Source organism: Diceros bicornis, chromosome 5, assembly GCF_020826845.1.
Source record: "Diceros bicornis minor isolate mBicDic1 chromosome 5, mDicBic1.mat.cur, whole genome shotgun sequence".
Lineage (NCBI taxonomy): Eukaryota > Metazoa > Chordata > Mammalia > Perissodactyla > Rhinocerotidae > Diceros > Diceros bicornis.
The window spans coordinates 65,820,125-65,839,363 of NC_080744.1; the positions used below are offsets into that span (position 1 = coordinate 65,820,125).

A 19,239-nucleotide genomic window follows, 5' to 3' on the forward strand; every position below is an offset into this window, starting at 1 on the left:
ACTACATCAAAATTAACAACTTTTGTGCTACAGACAGAACCATCAAGAAAATGAAAAGATGATGCATATAATTACAGATGACTCACAGAAAATGAAATCCAAATGGTTCCTGAATATATTTTAAAATGTTCAACCTCAGCAATACTGTGCTAACATTTTCATCTGTCAGGTAGACAAATGTTTAAAATTTTGATAACACTCTTGGAATGGAGAATGTAAGTTGATACTACCTCTGTGGAGGGCAGTTTGGCAGTAAGAATTGAAATGTTTAAAATGTACATTTTTTTTGACCCAGCAATTCGATTTCTAGGAATTTAATCCTACAGAGATACATACGAGAAGTGATTTACATATGCAGTCATTCACTGCAGGATTATTGATAAAAGTAAATCTGTAAACAATTTAAATGTCTATCATAGAGACTGAAAAATAAATTATCATTTATTCAGTCAATAGAATGCCATTAAGCTGTTAAAGAGAATGAGGAAGCTCTTTATGAATCAATAGGGAATAGTGTCCAAAGAAAAAATTTTTTAAAGGTGAAAAAGAATTATATATATTATTATATATATGTAGAATTATATAATATATGTAACATTTATATATACACACATATATAAAGCAAATTAGATATAAATAAATATATAATTTTAAAGGTAAAAATAATTATACAAATTATACATAAATTATATATAAATGTATACATTTTTAAGGATGAAAAATAAATTGTATATATAAAACAAATTATATATACATAACAATTTTCAGTTAAAAGGAAGAGAGGAGATAAAAAATCAAGTCTGTTCCCTTACCTCAGTCTCTGTTCTCTCCAATTCATACTGCATACCTCTAAGTTAAATTCCTAAAATCCCAGCCTTCATCAGTTTATTAAAATGCAAAATTCTGATTCAGTAGATTCTGAGTGATCTGAGGTTCTGCAACTCTAATACCTCTTAGATGATACTTCTGTTGCTGCTTCCATGGACCACAGTTTGAGCGCAAGGAGGTAGAATATACAGACTTCAAATTCACATGACATTTACTATATGCAACTTTGTTTCATATTGTGTGAATATCTTGCCTACTTAATTGCATTTTACATTCCAAGAGAGCTTTCAGCAGCACTGGAAGGGCTGATTATTCTTTCCTTCTAGAAACATCTTTTCCTTCTGGAAGGGCTGATTATTCTTTCCTTCTAGAAACATCTTTTCCTTCTGCTTCCTTGACATAACAGTCCCCAAGTTTCACTTGTACCTCAGTAGCCTCACCTTTCAATCTTTGCATAGTAAGTGCTTAATAAACAAATAAATCTTCTATGCAGATCTATTACCTATTGCTAAGTAGACACTAATGTAAGCTATGCCCTGGCTCCTGAATGGGGTTAGAGAATCTTTCTCAGATGGTGCCCTCCAATAAGAGTTTACAGATTATGTAGGTAGGACAACAGCCATGTCAGTGAAGATTTGGTGATAAAGCCAGGGACCCAGAAATTCCAGGGCATATACTCATTGATTAGATTATCAAATATAATTTTGCTATAGTTTGAGTGCTTAGAGCTGGTCACGTTATATTCATTTTAAAACAAAGTATTTGATAGGCTGAACTCCACACTACTTTTTATGCATGGATAGTTAGGATATTTTCAGCTACATATAATGATGTCTAACTCACTCAAACAATATGGAATTTTATTATCTCACAAAACAGAAAGTCCCTGTACTTGGGATGTCTCTAGGCAGGGTGCAACCAGGCTCTGGCCCCATTTCTATGCTGTTCTCTCAGCTCTGCTCTCCTCAGTCTGTTGGGTTCATCCTTAAGTGGTTTTCCTCTTGGTCACTTGGTGGCTGGCGGCAGCAGCAATGGTAAGGTATCCTTACTCCCTTGTAGATGGAGAAAGAATGGAAACCTCTCACCTACTACAGAATATAAGTCTTCCCCTTCAGTTTGACTGTATCAGTTTAGGTTCACCCCCAGACCGGTAAAAGTCACCATGAGAATATTATGTGCTGACTGCCTTAGCCCGGTGCTGGAGCAATAACGAACATAGGCATGGGAGTGGGATTACCATGTTTGCACTAGTCGAAATAAAGCTCTTAGGGCTAGGGATTAGGACAGCTTTAAAGATCATATAGAAGTCATGGAAGAGAAAGGGATAGTTGAACAAAAACAAGGTTACTTAGGAAGGAGAAGGGGTGAATGAGTTCTGAAATTAACTAAATTGTATTTATATGTTAATTGTAATAGTCCAATGACTTTTATCATAAATTTGTTGCTTCTCCTCTACACCGCTAGCCTCAGAATGACGTAAACACTGACATATTTGATAGTGAAACCTTAATTATAAGTGCCGAGAAGTATGAGTTCAACTGATTCTGGACACAGAGTTAATTTGTGAAGTATCATTATGTCCAGCTTCCTGGGTTCTACCATTGAATTCAGCAGATCTTCTGCCTCTTTCCGTGTTTCCATTAATACAGCCCCAAATTATGTGAACTGGTATTTGTGCCCAACTGATCGTTCATATACGGAGAATTCCTGTTTCTCTGCCTAAACTTGAGCAGAGTTTTCTGAAGTTTAAAACAGAACATAAACCCCATCCTCATTCGCCTGTTTAGGTATCATGCTAACAAGGACTTGTTTATATAGTAGACTTTACATCGGAGGTATTCAAGCAGAAGCTGCATGACTGTTATTGATGGGATTGGTACATCTGATCAAAGGCTGGACCAGAGAACACTTCCTAGGTATGGCTGATCAAGAGAATTAACTGTGTAGTTTTTAATAATACAGATTCCATATCCTGACCATACTGAATCAGAATCTCTAGAAATGGAGCCCAAGATATGTATCTCTAAGAAGCACTACTTATAATTTTTTACAGCTAATCTAGCACCAGTTCTTGGGCAAGTATTTAGGAATCCCTGGATCAAAATTTTTTTAAAAAGACCAGGTTAAATATACAAATTAATAATCCATCTCAGTGGAAAGAGCATTGCACTAGAAGTTAGGTGGTTGCAATTCTAGTGCCATCTCTGCTCTTGGTCACTTTGGTGACAGGCAAGCCAGTTTATTCTGTTGAACCTCAGTTTCTCCTTCTGTAAAATGAGGGACTTCTCAAGTCCCTTCCAGCTCTAAACCCAGTCAATTCTACTTGTTTGAACATGCTAAGGAACCAAGAGCTTATTATAAAGATTCTAATTTCCAATACTCTCTGCAGTTTAAAGATTTTGCATATGGAGCACTGACATCTCAGAAGAAAGGATCCAGACTGCGTCCATAGAACCCTTAGGAGTGCTGTCACTGTTATGGTAACTTTGAACAAATCTCTCTGGAAAAAGTGGTGACAAAATGCCATAAACACTTGGAAAAAAGCCTTTTTGTTTATCAACGGTAAATGGGTACGCCCATAGCTACCACCTGAAAATGTTTTGGCTCTGACTCCAGTTCCAAACTTTCTGGACTTAACTGTTTGGTAGGGTGATATAAACCACATCATACTTAGGCTAGCTTTTTAAGAGTATAAAGAATTAGTTTTTTATAACTAATGGTTATAGAAATGTTGTCTTAGAGTGTTTCTTGGTCCAATGAGTTGGCCTCATTCTGTCCGTGCACGTGGTAGTCTCTCTTTTGCCTAGGTTTCCCAAAAGAAGCCCAATACATCTTCTTAATCTCTTGCTATTTCTAGCCATGCCTTGGCTCAGGAAACATGGTCTGTGAAGCCTATTCCTACTAAGACTTGGAGGCTCACAATTCCATTGTAGCCCAGATCTCTACAGAGATTTTGGTCCATTATTTATTTAAAATTCTCCTATGAGCCAGTTTCTGTCTGGATCTTGCTCTAACTCAATCCTACCTTACTCCCTGACTCATACTTTCCCTCTCCACCCCATTCCCTTATCTCTCTTCTATATCTCCACACAGAAGTTCAACTTCTTTGACCCCTTGTTCCGCAATTTTTGTCACTCTCCTGACTATCATGTTATCATTTAAAAACTTTATTTACACTGAATAATAAATAACTAATGTTTATTGAATCCATACAATGTGCCAGGCACTGTATTAAGCATTTTACAGTAATATCTCAATCTTCACACACTACAGTAATATCTCAATCTTCCTCCACTAATAGAACTTACTATGAGAACAGATGAGACCCAGAAAGATTAAGTGACTTACCCAAGACTACATAGCTAGTGAGGTGGTGACCCAGGATTTGAAACCAAACACTTTGATTCCAGAGCTTGTATCTACTATATTGCCTCCCATCAGAGCAAGGATTAAAGGAAGAAGCAGTAGATTCAGAAGAAAGAGATGAGGGTTTTAATTTAAGTTTTTTGATATTGACTAGCTAATAATATCACCATGGGCAAATCATAATCTTTCTAATTTTCTCATTCATAAAATAGAGAGATTGAAGTAGAGATAACTAGTATCTCATTTCATAATATTCAATGATCCTATTGTGTGAAAAATGTATCTTTGGATATTATTTTTTCCTGAGGTGGAAGGGCTTTGGCATTTTACCCTCCTCTTCCATATTTTCATATTTATTCTAGCACTAGCTTACATACTAACAGTGAGTCGCAAGTATGTGTTCTATTTCTATTACTGTAAAGCAAAATATGTTTGGGTAGGATAAAAGTTTTAAAAATTTCAAATCTTATTCCTATTTATCTGGCATTTTTAGATCTGATCTCTCAATGATGGCATAAGATGTTTAAAGGTGAAAAATGATTGTGATTTTGCTCAGGAAATCAATGTTCGTTCAGTACCTATCGTATAGTTTCCACAACAATGGCAATTGGTTATTACATGTTGATCTTTGAAAAAGCATATTCCGTTATCATTTTTCTTCTGATTCCATGTTCCTATTTATTTCTTGATTTCATTTTTCCCTTTGTTTATCAAGTGTAATTCTATTTACTTTTAAGAATTAAGGTTGAATTAGGAATTTTAGTAGCTCCAGAACTAAAACTCCTTACTCCTTTAAGCTGAAATACGTTGAGAGGATCAGCAAGGTCAGAGAGAGAGAGGGCAGGTGGGGATAAAAGAGAAAAGCCCTTTTGCAAATAGGCAAACTTACACACACTGAAAGCAGGTCCTTCAATCTCTGTGAGTCTGCAATCCCTCTAAGCATTAAAGTGTATTTGCTTGCTCCCTTTTTCGTTCTTTGGAAAACCTTTTAACTACTATTATAATTATTTTGACATTTCATGTTTGCCTTTTCTGTTTTGGAGAAGTCAGTAATAAAGGAAGGATTTGAGTTTAAAAACTATGAGTTCTACATACCTATTGTAGAAGCATAAGAAAATATAGGTAAATAATAAAAATCCCTTTAACTGAAATGTGATGGTTGCACAACTGTGTAAACTTATTTAAAATAATTGAATGGTGCCACCATTCAATTTTTTCAATTAAAATGATTGAAATGCACCACTTAAAATGATGAATTTTATGATATGTAAGTTAAAACTTAATAAAGTTTTTAAAATTCTTTAATTTGCTTTCTTTCTGCTTACACAAATGCACATACCTTAGGACCATCCTCTAACACTGCTTTTTAACTGCCTTTTCCCCCCCATTTAACCACATATCATGACCATCTTTCCAAATCAATTCATATTTTTCTACAATATCATTTTAAGTGGTAGCATAGTTTTTTATTTTATATTATAATTTGTTTAACCAATTCATTCCCTGAACATTTTTGCAGCTAGATTTTGGTACAAATTTCTTTAGGTTAAGTTACTAGAAGAACTATTGCTGGATTAAAGGATATGCTCATCTTAAGATTTTTCTTGCTTATAAATTGCCCTCTAGAAAAGCTGTACCAATTTGTACTCCTACAAGTTGTCATACTGTCTCTGCTTCTTTCCCATCAAAATCAGTGTTGGTATTTTATTAAAATCTCTACCATTTTGATAGGTGAAAATGGAATCTTGTTAATTTCCATTTCAATTACTAATAAAGTTGACCTTCTTTTGTCATTTATTGGACATTTGTGTTTCAGTTTATGTCTCTGCCATCCCCCAAACACACTAGTATGTGTATATATGTATGTTTCTTCTTAATTCATGTGAGGTTTTTAGACGTTAAAGATAAATAACCCTTTGTCATATATGTTCCAAATGTTTTTCTCAGTTTGTTTTTGTCTTTTATTTATGATATTGTTTTTATAGAAAGAAGCTTCAAATTTGAAAGTTGAAATTATTAATCTTTTGCTTTATAGATATTGCCATTGGTACTATCCTTGATGAGGCTTTTCCCACTCCCAGATGATTAATTATTCACCAATATTTCTTCTACTAATTTTCTGTTTTCTTTCCTTATACTTAAATATTTAATTTGTCTGGATTTTATTTTGATATATGATGTAAGGTAAGGATCTAATTTGGTAGAAAGAACAAATGAGGAAACAAATTAAGTCAAATCTTTACCTTATTCATTATATACCTTGTAAATACTGAAAACTGTGTTGTATAAGTAGTCTATAGTAATAAACATGACAAGAATAGTCTCCACCCTTATGTAACTTACCAACTCAGAGAGAAGACAGATATTATACCTGTTTGATGAATGCTATGAAGAAGTGCCAAATTCTAAGGTAGTGTATAGCAGGTAGAATCTAACCCATTATTCTGGCACCTATTGAACAGTTAATCATTTAAAAGGAGATATTTTGGTTGAAGGAGAATTCAATTTAAAACAACAACAACAACAAACATTTATTATCTCAGAGTATCTGTGGGTCAGAATCTGGGTGTGGCTTAGCCCAGTCTTCTGCCTCAGGATCTTTCACAAAGATGCAAACAAGGTTTGGCCAGGGCTGCAATCTCACTGAATGCTTGACTGCAGGAAGATTCTCTTCCAAGCTCGCTCACGTGGTTGTTGGCAGGATTTAGCTCCTCGACTTTTGAACCAACGCTTTCAGTTCCTTGCTAAGCATTCAGTTCCTCACAGGCTGTCGGCTGGAGACCTCCCTCAGTACCTTGGCATATAGGCCAGGAGAATTCAGTATTGTCCTGGGATGGGTACTTCAGCTTTGATAAACCGATTTGTAAAGAACGTTTATATGGAGTAAAAATTAGCATAGCATTTGTACTCTTAGTTCTAGATTGAGGACTAAAACGAATGTGTGTACGCTGTGAATTTTCTGGTTGGTATACACTAAAAATTAAATACAATTTAATTTTTAGATTATATTTAATAATTGGTAGATATTTACCAAAATTCTGAAACTTGAATTTGACTGCCAATCCTTAGACTATGAAAGTGATAGCCTTAGCCTAGTGCATACATTCTCAACATGGGCAATATTGCCCACAAGGAGGCAAAAATTGGTTCTTGGTGGGGGTGTGTGTGAAAAAAAATGTACTGTTTTTATGTAGAAAGCATAGATTTACATACAGTACATAAATAGCTGTGCAATATATCTGTGGTATTAAAATTTCCTGGGGGGAGGTTATTAGGATTAAAACGTCTAAAAATGTTCCTTTGGGACTGGTAACGAAAAAAAAAAGTTGAGAAACCCTGCCCTAGTGCTAAGCTTAAGAGACAGCTGTTAGATGAGCTGTCCTGTATTAGAGTTTTTCCTGTATTGTTTCCTGTATTAGATTGTAAGCTTCTTAAGGATAGGAAATGTAACCTGTTTTCCATTTTCCATAATACCTAATACAATGGTTTATGTCCAATTGCATTCAGTAAATGTAATTGAATTGAGTTAATACGGAACACCTCTTCCCTTCCTTGTACCCATCCTATTGTCCCATATATCCAAATGCAATGATCAAAATTAGTTTAATAAAGCAAGCAACTTGACATAGTCTGTCTCACAAAAATCCTAGGAAAATAATGACAAACTTTATTAAAAGAGTGAAAAATCTTCAAAGTAGCACAGCAGGAGGAGCACTCTGGGGATAGAGAGATGAAGGAGGGCTTTGATTTCTAGCTCTACCATTTGCGAGCTATGGAAACTTCAGCCAAGTAACCTAAGGAGGAAGGGGAGAGAGGATAAAAAAAGAATGGGAAAAGGGAAGCGAATATAGTGAGGATATAGAGAAGGGACAAGGACATTTCCAATAGTCTTTATACACCCTAAATTTCAAGCATGTTGACCTATTGGCAGTTCCCCAAACAGGCCATGGTTCAAATATGCCATATTCTTTCATACATATATGCACATACATACTCCCTCTTTCCAGAATATTATTTGTTTTTCCTCCAATACTCAGCTCAGGCCACACCTCCCCCTCCATAACACCCTGTCTACCTCCCACACTGAAATGCCTAACTTCTTGCTCCTCTAACATTCAGATCATACTTCACTATAGTACTTATCATATTATAATGTAATTAATGGTTTACATGTCTGTTTCCCTCACTAGTCTGTGAGCATCTTGAGAGCTGAAATGACTTTGTTTATCTTCTTATTCTCAACATCTAGTACAGTGCCTGACATACTGTTGGTAAACAATCAACTTGCTGAATTAACCAATAAAAATACAGGCATACAAGAGCACAGCAACATTTTTCAACAATTTGACAAATGAATAATGGTCTGTACTCTTCAAATGCTTTAAAATTGACTGAATAATCATCTTTTTATATTCTCAGTTCTGAAACAAAACACTGTACATTTTCTGTGTCAATAATGATAACATAATTAGTCCTTTACATTAAGTAAGTTAATCATTACAACCCAGTGAAGAAAATCCTATTATTATTCCTATTTTTTCTTATATGGGAAAACAGGCTCTTAAGAGGTTAAGTAACTTGCCAAAAGTCATATACTTAATAAGTGGGGCTTCTGGCTATAGTGCCTCTCAAAGTTTGCTGAGTCAGAATATTCACTTTGGCACAACATCCCTCTATCTGACCCTCTCCATCTGCAACCTCCCACATTCAATCCTAAAAGAAAACAAAGGCTCATAACTCATACATGCAGTTTGTTATCATTCACAAAAAATGTGTCTATGTATACTCAGCTTTGCTTTATGTAAAAAAATATACCAATCAATAACTATAGTATAACTTTGGGGCTATTACATTTTAATAACATTTAGATACAATGTAATGATTTTTATTATTTTATTGACCTTTCAAACTCTTTAAAATGGGAACTCTGTTCAGTGCTTCAGCATTCGAGTGTGTCAAGCCATGCATCCAGCATGTTAAATCACCTTTTCATGAAAGCGAAATGTGAGGTAGCTCATAAAGAATCCTGGACAAGAAGTCATGTATCACAAGCCCTCTATTATTATTTACGGATGATGTCTGTGAGGGGATAGCTGGAAAGACAAAATTGAAGAACCGGTTCTTGCCACATTGCAAAATAACCGTAAGGAGTGGCATCTGGTTCCTAGAGCTGGAAGAGGTGACTATGCCTTTTAAGTCTTAGTATTGTCTTAAAACAAATGAAAAACAAAAAACCAAGAAAGAAACAAACAAAGAAAATAAAGAAAAAGCTTTTTCATTTCTGAAAGCTTTGGGGTTAGTTGGACCCATCAGATGCTGCTGTTTTCTGGGTTCCCTTGGTCACTCCAATCTTCAGGTCCTTAAGTCATTTCTTTTTTGTTCCTTGCTGCAGTCCTTTACACATTCATAACTAGGCTGCATTGTATCACTTGTGTCCAATCTGTTGAATTCCAACATCAATCCTGTCTTGCCATGAAGTATATTAAAGGCTGAGGTACCACTGGGGATGTGAGAGGTGAGATGGGCATTTGCCCTAGAGAAACCCTAGACAAGGGGTGCCGTGGAGGACATGCACATCAGGCCCCCTCCTCGTCTTCCACACAAGCTTCAAGTTTTCACGGAGACCTAGAAGAAGTAACAGGTAAGAACACCAATGTTGATACAATGTTGGCAAGATTCAACACATTTTAAGGGAAGAAGACAATAAATGTCTATTAGTTTATAGCTTTAGGTTTATATTAATTCATTCTAACATTATCAAAAGCTTGGAAATTTGTTAGGAATGGGAGATACACAGGCAACTCATGTTGTAGGCATCAAGTGCCAGGTTTGGAATGGCTTGAAAAAAAAAAGCAGTCTTAAAGCATATGAATTAGTTGTGGGTGGGAAGGATGTCAGGCAGAGGGAACAGCAGATGCAAAGGCATGGAGGTATGAGAAAGTCCAGCATATAATGCTTTCTTAGAACACCTCAGTCTAGTGACTTCTTTCTCCTTTAAACTCTTTTGGCACTTACCATCGGTGCCATTCTTGGTTTGTGACATCTCTTCAACTGCAACCACCATTTTTATAATTAGCTTTTTCTTTTAATTTAAGTCTCTTTCCCTTAAATAAATTATGATTTCTGAGATGGCAGGGTTCTTCTTTTTTATTGCTCCAGAATGCCTAGAGAGGTGCTTTGCACTGAGTAGATACTAATAAATAACTATTGGTTGGTTGACCAAAAAACTGTGAGTTACGTATTTTAAGTTTTCATTAAAAATACTAAGGTTGTATCTACAAGAATAAAGTGGGACTATGTGAATAGAGGATAACAGATATATTTGTTCACTACTCTATTCTTATTATCTATTTCCCAGAAGAACAAACATTGCATACAGTCAATGTTTACGCTGCCAATCTGGAAAACAGTAGGCTTGATAGCAATTACTCCATTATAACAAATACAAAGGCACTTTTTAGAACAAGAATAAGGTCTTATTACAATTACTGAGAATTGTAATGAAAAAACAGTGAATTTGAACTCTGAAAACTTGGATTTGAATCAAAGCTCTGCCATCTGTTGTGAACTTTGGCAAATTACCTTTCATCTTTGAGCTTTTTTCCTCATCTATAAAATGAAGTTAAGAATTCAACTTCACAAGATCATAAGGAGTAAATTCAAAATGTACATGCACCTACTCTGGCATATAGTAGACACTCGATAATATATTTGCTCACTTTTTGCCCATTGATTCATCCATTCCCTCAAATACATTTGTACGGCAACACAATGTCTTGACATGAGTACAGCCATGTTTGGCCGCTCCATTGACCTACAGCCACCAGCACAAAAAGAAATATAAAAGCTGCTTTCTGTGTGGTGGGAAATGGCCTTCTCCCGGGAACTGGCCTTTCTCTCACGGAGGGAGTTGCAAGTTGTAACATTTCAAGGCTCTTGGAGCGTCGTAGCACGGGATGGACTGGCCATCTGTGCCGGGCTGGGACGATAACCAAAGAGAACAATGCACGTACACAACTACTGGGCCGGGATGTTAGCCAGGGGGCTCAGTGCACGTACGCCGCTGATAACCATTTTGTGCATGGGAACACTAAATGCTTGCTCTGCAAACTCTGTAATTGCTTACTCTGAAAATTACTGATGGTATAAAAACTGCTGGAAACTGAGCCCTGGTGAGAGTTCCACCTGTGGATGGGACACCTTGCCCAGGACGTGTGATCCTTGCCCAGCCGCGTTGATTGACAGGGCTCTCCCGGCAGTGGGGCGTGGATGTTGTAAGTAATTGATTTGATATGAAGTAATTGATTTGATATGAAGTAATTGATTTGATGTGTTCTCTTTTCGGTCAACCTGGTGTTTCTCTTTCTGGTTGATTTGTGTCATTTCTCTTCAGCCAATGTGGGTGTTTTCCCTTTCCAGTCGGGCTGATGTTTTTTCCCTCTTAATATTTGACCTATTTGGATCTGTTTGCAGACTATCGCCTTTACTATCCTCTATATAATAAAATATACCTTCAGTCCATTTGTTTGGAGTGGAAAGTGTCTTTTACGTCTCCGATCGAATCCCCGAACCTCTCATAACACACAATAAACTCCAGATACTGTGAACCACAGAGAAGCATTTCTTTTGCAAACTTCTGTTATGAAAATACTTTTTTCTTCAAGTGGTTAAGTCATTAGGACAAATATGTATTCACTTTTGGGAGGTGATCATCTGCTATTTTTTGCTGGAGGATAAGCACACATTTAGGCCAAATAAATGTGTCTTGCAATTATGGGGAACATAGACACTATGGTTCTGCACATTTGTCTAACTGTGTGAGGGCACATACTCGACTTCTGGTTCCAGCATTATCTTACCATACATTATAGATAATTACTTGTACAACATCTCAGGTTCAATAATAAAGTCTATAGACCTTGTATTCTAGAAGAAAGATAAGGTAGAAGATATCTTAGAGAAAGGGCTGTAGTCAGAAATCTCCCGTTCTGGGACGGCCCTGTGGCTTAGCGTTTAGGTGCGCGCGCTCCGCTACTCGCGGCCCGGGTTCGGATCCTGGTGCGCACCTACGCACCACTTCTCTGGCCATGCTGAGGCCGCGTCCCACATACAGCAACTAGAAGGATGTGCGACTATGACATACAACTATCTACTGGGGCTTTGGGCAAAAAAAAAAAGGAGGAGGATTGGCAATAGATGTTAGCTCAGAACTGGTCTTCCTCAGCAAAAAGAGGAGGATTAGCATGGATGTTAGCTCAGGGCTGATCTTCCTCACACACACACACACAAAAAGAAATCTCACGTTTTATTTTTGGTCATTACTATCTCTACCATACTTCTAATGAGGCAATAACCTTAGTTTCTCTAAGCCTTATTATTATTTACCACATAGAACTGGTGTGGTAAGATCTACCTCTCAGCAATGATGTAACACTTAATTGTTGTTTGTAACAAAATTTGAAGCACACAGATTTTTTTTTTTTTTCGGTGAGGAAGATCAGCCCTGAGCTAACATCTGATGCCATTCCTCCTCTTTTTTTCTGAGGAAGACTGGCCCTGAACTAACATCTGTGCCCATCTTCCTCACTTTATATGGGACGCCACCACAGCATGGCTCGACAAGCAGTGTGTCGATGCGCGCCCGGGATCCGAACCCGCGAACCCTGGGCCACTGCAGCGGAGCACGAGCACTTAACCGCTTATGCCACTGGGCCGGCCATGTTTTTAAAGAAATGCAAAGTACTCAATTAGCTTATTAGTATCTCTCTTTGAACTTTTGGTAAAATTTAATTTTAAATTCAATTTATATTAAAATTAAAATTTAATTCTCTTACCTCCTGCCTGGTAAAACAGAGACCAATAAAACATTTTTTTAAAAAGCAAAAAATGCTGCATTCAAACACACTTGATAAACAAAATGACAAAAAGCAATTTCTTTCCATTTAGTTATGAAACAGTGTTTGAATTACATCATATAAGAATTTTTGGTGGGGTGCTTGTAAGGTGACCAACCATCTCAGTTTGCCTGAGATTTCCCAGTTTTAGCACTAAAAATTCCACACCCCAGGAAACCTCTGTTCCACGCCAACTGGGACAGTTGGTAACCCTAGAGCCCTGCCATTATTAGAGGATTTTCCATAGCTTACAGCTCTATTATCTGCCCTTAGAAAAATTCCAGTGCTATTTTAATTTCTATTTATCTGAAAAGCACTTGCATATTCTTCCTGTTGGAATTTCGTTCATAACCATTTGATAAGCATACAAATATTTATGGAGTTTTGCTCCATGAGTAGATATTTAATAAATGTGTACTAATATTTTTTGACCTTCTTAGGACATGGGGACAATGGGAGTACCTGATTACTAACAGTGATTCTTTTGGCACCAAGGAAATATTAATTTGCCTATTCTCTTTTCCAAGGACCTTGTTCTGTTGTTGTTTACAGACTACTGTACTTCTACCTGGTAATGACCATAGCTGAGAAAGCAGTAACACAGACAATATCTTTAAGATCAAGTCATTTGAAAAAACATTATATGTGGGTCATCCCTTGGCCAATTTGGGGCCAGAGAGAAGTTGTTACACTGGATTCCTTTAATAGCACTATAACCTAACCCGATTCAAAGATAATTTCCAAAATATCAGTGGAATGAGTGTTGCTGAAAATCTGTTATGAAGGTTTATCCATGAATAGAACACCTAAAAAGTCAGAAGCACTATGATATTGCATGATATTGTCCAAAAAAGAAGCCATGAGACTATGGAGAAGGTTTCTGAGAAAAAAGCAGACCAATTTTCCTCCCTAGAAAATGAGGATGACACAGGCCATGGACCTACATGCGTAATTAAAATAAAATCAATTAAAAGGTTATGAATCCAATTGGCTATACATAGTTTTCCCCACAAGATATAGGGTGACTTATGACACTTTTTTAAAGTTCTAATTTCATGAGTACTTAACTATGTGCCAGGCACTGTGTTAAGTGCTTTAAATACATTATTTCATTTGATACTCACATATAACCCTATGAGAATAGGAATTATAATCCTCCAAAGTGAAGCTCAGAGAGGTTCAGTAACTTGCGCAAGGTTATAGACAGCAACCGCACGGGCAGGGGCAAATTCAACTCTGTCTCCTCCAAAGCGTAAGATCTTAACCTTAAGCCTGGGCTACTTCTCAATATGGTTGACATGAACTCCGGTGAGATACGATCTCCAGCCCTAACTTCTCCTGACCTTCAATCTTGCACATTAGTATTTGGAACTTCCCACTCAACATCTCTACCTCAATGTCTAACAATCATCTCAAATTTAACATGTTTCAATAAATGGCACCATCATCCACCCAGCTGCTCAAGCCCCAAATCTGGTAGGCATCCTTGATTCCTCTATCAACCCCAGTCAAATCATCAGCAAATCTGTTGGCTCCACTTTAAAATTATACCTGAATCTGACCACTTCTCATCATCGCCCCCGTCAAAACTCTAGTCCAAGCCATTATCATTATTCACCTGGACTACTGAGATAGCCTCCTCAGTATTGGTCTTTGCTTTCGCAGTCCATTCTCCACAAAGTAGCCATAGCTATTTTTTAAAAAACACACCACATTGTTTCATTCTTCTGCTTAAAACTCTTTAATGCTTCCCATTGCAATAGTGTAAACTTCTTAACATGGCCTACAGGGCCCTACTGACGTTCTGCTTTGATCTGCCTTCTCTGACTTTATCCCTTAACACTCTCTTCTTTGCTCAGCATGCTTCAGTCACATTGGTCTTTATGATTTCAAATTTCTCTGTGATGTAAAATCATCTACTTTGAGAGGATTTGGAAGGGCAAGGTAGGAGGTTTGAGAAAACTGGTGAAGGTTTGAAAGGGTTGTCTAGAGTGGGAGAACAATTCAGGAAATTATAACAGGATTGCTGGGTGGTGTGGAAGGTTCAGTTGTGCTTGGATTGGAATTTAATAATAGAATGCATGTGATTACGCAAATTTCTCCAACAGTGGTCAGCTGCTCCCATATCAAAGGGGAGCATATGGATGGTAGAGTTCATTCAAGGCAGGGGTACAATAAAAACAAAGGTGGGGCAAAAGAATTTAGGGTATTGACAAGTGTTACTGAATTTTTTCGTAGGTATACAACAATAGGGATGGGGTAGAGAGAAGGATTGCTAATTTCCTTAGCTTGCCCCAGTTGTGACAACCTAGAATTGCTAAATAGAAACAGGATCAAAGGACTAAGACCTACCAGCATTGATATTAAAAGCTTTAAATGCAAAACCTAAGATTATTTTAAGAAATCTGATTATTCAAAAATTTACAAAATGAACAAATTAGTAGAGCCTTACTTACATTATAAAGGAAGTTTTCACTTTTCAAAATCAATTTCCAAAGGGACTATGTAGGTTGAACAGTAAGATTTATTAGTAAATTAGGGATTCAGATTCTAAAAGATTTCCAATCTAGCCAATCCTTCAAGTTATCCCAAGAGGGAGCTTTCTCATCCTCTTCTTCCTTCAAAACACTTCTCTGGCTTTCCTGTCCTACTTACAAAGATTTAAGTCCACTCTTAGAAAGCCATAAAATACTTCTACTGTCCTGGCCCCTAACTTGCCTAATACTTTGTCATTTACCCTCCTTGTACTTTAAGCTCCCCAAACTAAACTATTTTACACCTACTGTGCTCTTGCTTCTGTTATTCTCTCAGGCTAAACCACCTTCTTTCTCTGAAAGACCATGCTCTTTCTCTGTTGAACTCCTGGCCATCCATCAACACTCAGCTCACAGAACACACTTCCAGATAAGAGACCCGCACTCTCTCTCTGCTATATTTGGTCCTTGTAGATATTTCTGTTATTGCCTGTGTTGTGTTGTATTATAATACATTTTATATACTATGTAGTATATAATACATATCATGCCTTATAAAACATTTTTGTGATTGATGTTTCAGGTCACTCAGTGGTTAAACTAGGGCAAATTCTGTAGTCTTGGTCAAGTTCATTTCCTTCGAGCCTCAGGTATAAAATGGGTACTGTGGCTCCGTGAAGATGAGCAATAACATACGTAAAGCCCTTACACAGTGCTCAATTAAGGAAAGCTATGACTGTTTACATTGTTTAGTGCCCTCAATAGGTGCTTGTTGAGCTCAGTTCAGGAAACGCTTCTTTAAAATGACGTCACTACGGGCGACTTAAAAACCATTGCTCCTCTGTACCAGTGTAAAGAATCAGACGAACTACTTAAAGTTTACCTGTCACAAAGTTTAGAGGTTCTGCATAAAACAGATTTCCATTTAGCAGCCCTGACAACAGGAATTTTAGCTCAAGAGCCTAGGTCTTCCCGGAATTACTCTAGGGCGGGCGGGAAGTGTCTCTATGGCCCGGGGGGAAGGCCGCCTTCCCCACTGGATTGCGTGAGGGGGCTGGATCCCCATGGCCTGGGGCAAAAACAACCACCCAGGCGACCCAGGGCCCCCTCTTTCGGTGACCAGAAGCCCGTAGCCTCCTCAAGTACTGGGTCCACTGGTGCCACCAACAGAGCCACGACAGCTGGAACCCAGTAGCCAATTCTCGCGGCCGCGCTCCCACGGCCATGCCGGGCTGTGGGGTCTCCCCGAACTCCACGCAGGGGCGGCGGGGCGGGGCGCGGTGACGCCAAGAGGAGTGACGCGACGACGCAGCGCGACGCGGTGACGCACGCCCCTTTGTTGGCTCAGGAGCGGTAGCAGCGGCCGTGGAGGTGGCGCTGGGGACTGTTTTCTCTCGGAGGCCGGAGAGGAGCCGCGTCTGACTGGGGCGGGCGGCAAGCGGCCCCCTCGCTCCCTCCCTCCCTCCTCCGCGCCCTCCCCGCCGCCGCCAGCCGCCAACCGCCAACCGCCGCGCCCGGGGAGGAGCCGCGGCCCGCGGGGCCGGAGCCAGGCCTGCGTCCGGACATCAGCCGGAGCCGGAGCGAGAGCCGGGGCCTCGGCGTCCCCGCCCTCTCCCCGCCTCAGGGCCAGCGTCCGCCGGGCCCCCGCGCGTCGCGCCATGGACTCGGACGAGGGCTACAACTACGAGTTCGACGAGGACGAAGAGTGCAGCGAGGAGGACAGCGGCGCCGAGGAGGAGGAGGACGAGGACGAGGACGAGCCGGACGATGATAACCTGGATCTGGGCGAGGTGGAGCTGGTGGAGCCCGGGCTGGGCGTCGGCGGGGAGCGGGACGGACTGCTGTGCGGGGAGACGGGCGGCGGCGGCGGCAGCGCTCTGGGGCCCGGCGGTGGCGGTGGCGGCGGTGGCGGTGGCGGCGGGCCGGGGCACGAGCAGGAGGAGGATTACCGCTACGAGGTGCTCACGGCCGAGCAGATTCTGCAACACATGGTGGAATGTATCCGGGAGGTCAACGAGGTCATCCAGGTGAGGGTGGCCGCCGCGCTGGCTTGAGGGGGCCGGACCGGGGAGCGGACTCGGGCGGCCCGCGCGGCCCCGAGGGGCAGGCCTGGGCCTGGTGCGCAGCCCAGCCCGGTGGCTCCCGGCCCTGTCTCCTCCGCTGCCTCTGCTGGGGATAGAGGGTGTCGAAAGCAGACGTTCGCCGATTAGCCGGGGGTGGGAAGGTGCGCTGGGGGCGGTGCTTTCCAGGTCGCGCTATGGCGGAGGCCTCCTGCCGCCTAAGATTTCTCTTGCGGGCAATTCCTGCCGGTCCCTGGGCCCAGTGTCCTTCCTCTGGCCGGAGGAGCGTCTACAGAGGCGGGGCGAAGGGGGGGGGGGTACGGTGGAGAAGAGCAGAAAGAACTGGGTCCGAAGGAGGGTTACCCCGGCCTTTAGTCTCACTTGAGCACTTTTGGAAGGGGTTAGAGCAGGCCTAAGAGCAGCTTGGTGTACGGTTGCCCCAAGTGGGCACCAGTTAATAAAGAAATGGATCTGCTTGGCAGTCTTAAGTGCCTACTTAAAGGTGGGGGAGGGGAATTATTTCTCGGAAGAGGTGCTGATGGGTCTTCTTTTCTGATGGTGAGGCTTCTTGCATCTCTACCTCTTTGCTGTTTGGGACTTAACTGCTACTTTTTCTAGTTGTAGCATATGACTTACTTGAAGCTGTTGGAATAGTTAGTGCAGATTGCATGCCCAGCCTTGCAGCTAAAACAACAGCAAAACGCAGTGTTATTGTCTAATATTGGACAAGACACTATAGTGAGTTAGAAAGTAGAGGCTTTCTGCTTGTGGACTCCTTTCTCTGATAATTTCTATTTCTATTTCGTGGTTAGTAAGTTAGGCTTGTTTTAATTTGTTAACCACATCTCATTTAACCTTGTGGGTCAGATTTTGCATTTTTGAGCTTTAGGAAGATCAAAAGTTTCTTTTTTTTCGGAAAAAACAGTTGTGATGAGGGGGGCAGGGTTTCTTTCGATTGAAGAATAAAAATGCAATCTTGATTCAGTGCAACTTTTAGAAAACACTAGTTACATGGAAAGAAAATATATATATGAGCAGCAAGTTACTATTGCTTTCTTGTATGTCAGTCATTATGGGTTTTTTTTGCTTAAAATTGGCTGGCTAATACTCTGGCAAAATAGCAGTATGTCACTGCCTACTTGTTGAGTTTGCCTGATTAACAGATTTTTTACAATATTGTCTAGTAAGCACCACTTTTTTCTGAAAATTGAACCATCTATTTATGCCTATTTGAAGACAATGTTTTGAATAATAGTGAAAAAAAAATCGGTGCCATCTAGTGCTATTACTAAAGAGTGGAAATCTCAAACTTTCATATAGATAACGCAGTCTAAGAGATTTGAAGGGTTGTAGAAGAAAGATAAGTTTTGTTGCTCTTTTTCTGACCCTAAAAATATGACAGTTGACTTCTTAGGCCAGTGCATTGAGAAATTTTCTTTTCTTCTTTTGAGGAAACTTCATTACAAGGATTTATAGTAAAACCTTGACTTCTCTTTTCACTTATATACAACTGTATAAAATTTGATGTTTTCAAACTTGCTACCTAGCTTATTGGCATTTTACTTAGCTTTAAAAAAACTCATGGATATTTATTATTTAACTTTTTAAGTTAATAGT

At 39.5% G+C, this 19,239-nt stretch overlaps 2 protein-coding genes across 2 annotated transcripts in view; one reads left to right on the forward strand and one right to left on the reverse strand.

Moving 5' to 3' along the window:
• Positions 1 to 8,100: 8,100 nt before the first annotated feature.
• LOC131406248 (putative uncharacterized protein FLJ45840) lies at positions 8,101 to 17,247 on the reverse strand. The gene is made up of 2 exons (XM_058542021.1): positions 16,446 to 17,247; positions 8,101 to 9,819 (listed from the first exon to the last, which is right to left on the reverse strand). Exon 1 carries the CDS (start codon positions 17,220 to 17,222, stop codon positions 16,701 to 16,703), a length of 522 nt encoding a protein of 173 aa, XP_058398004.1. The 5' UTR covers positions 17,223 to 17,247; the 3' UTR covers positions 8,101 to 9,819; positions 16,446 to 16,700.
• The window catches only part of ARIH1 (ariadne RBR E3 ubiquitin protein ligase 1), a 102,987-nt gene continuing 100,806 nt past the window's right edge, over positions 17,059 to 19,239 (forward strand). Inside the window, exon 1 of the mRNA XM_058542016.1 lies at positions 17,059 to 17,589. Coding sequence (XP_058397999.1) covers positions 17,221 to 17,589 — 369 coding nt within the window. The 5' untranslated portion in view covers positions 17,059 to 17,220. The remainder of the gene's footprint in view (positions 17,590 to 19,239) is intronic.

Excerpts from the sequence above, each read along its gene's own strand:
- LOC131406248 (XM_058542021.1), bottom strand. The coding sequence starts at position 17,222 with ATGGCGCGACGCGCGGGGGCCCGGCGGACGCTGGCCCTGAGGCGGGGA.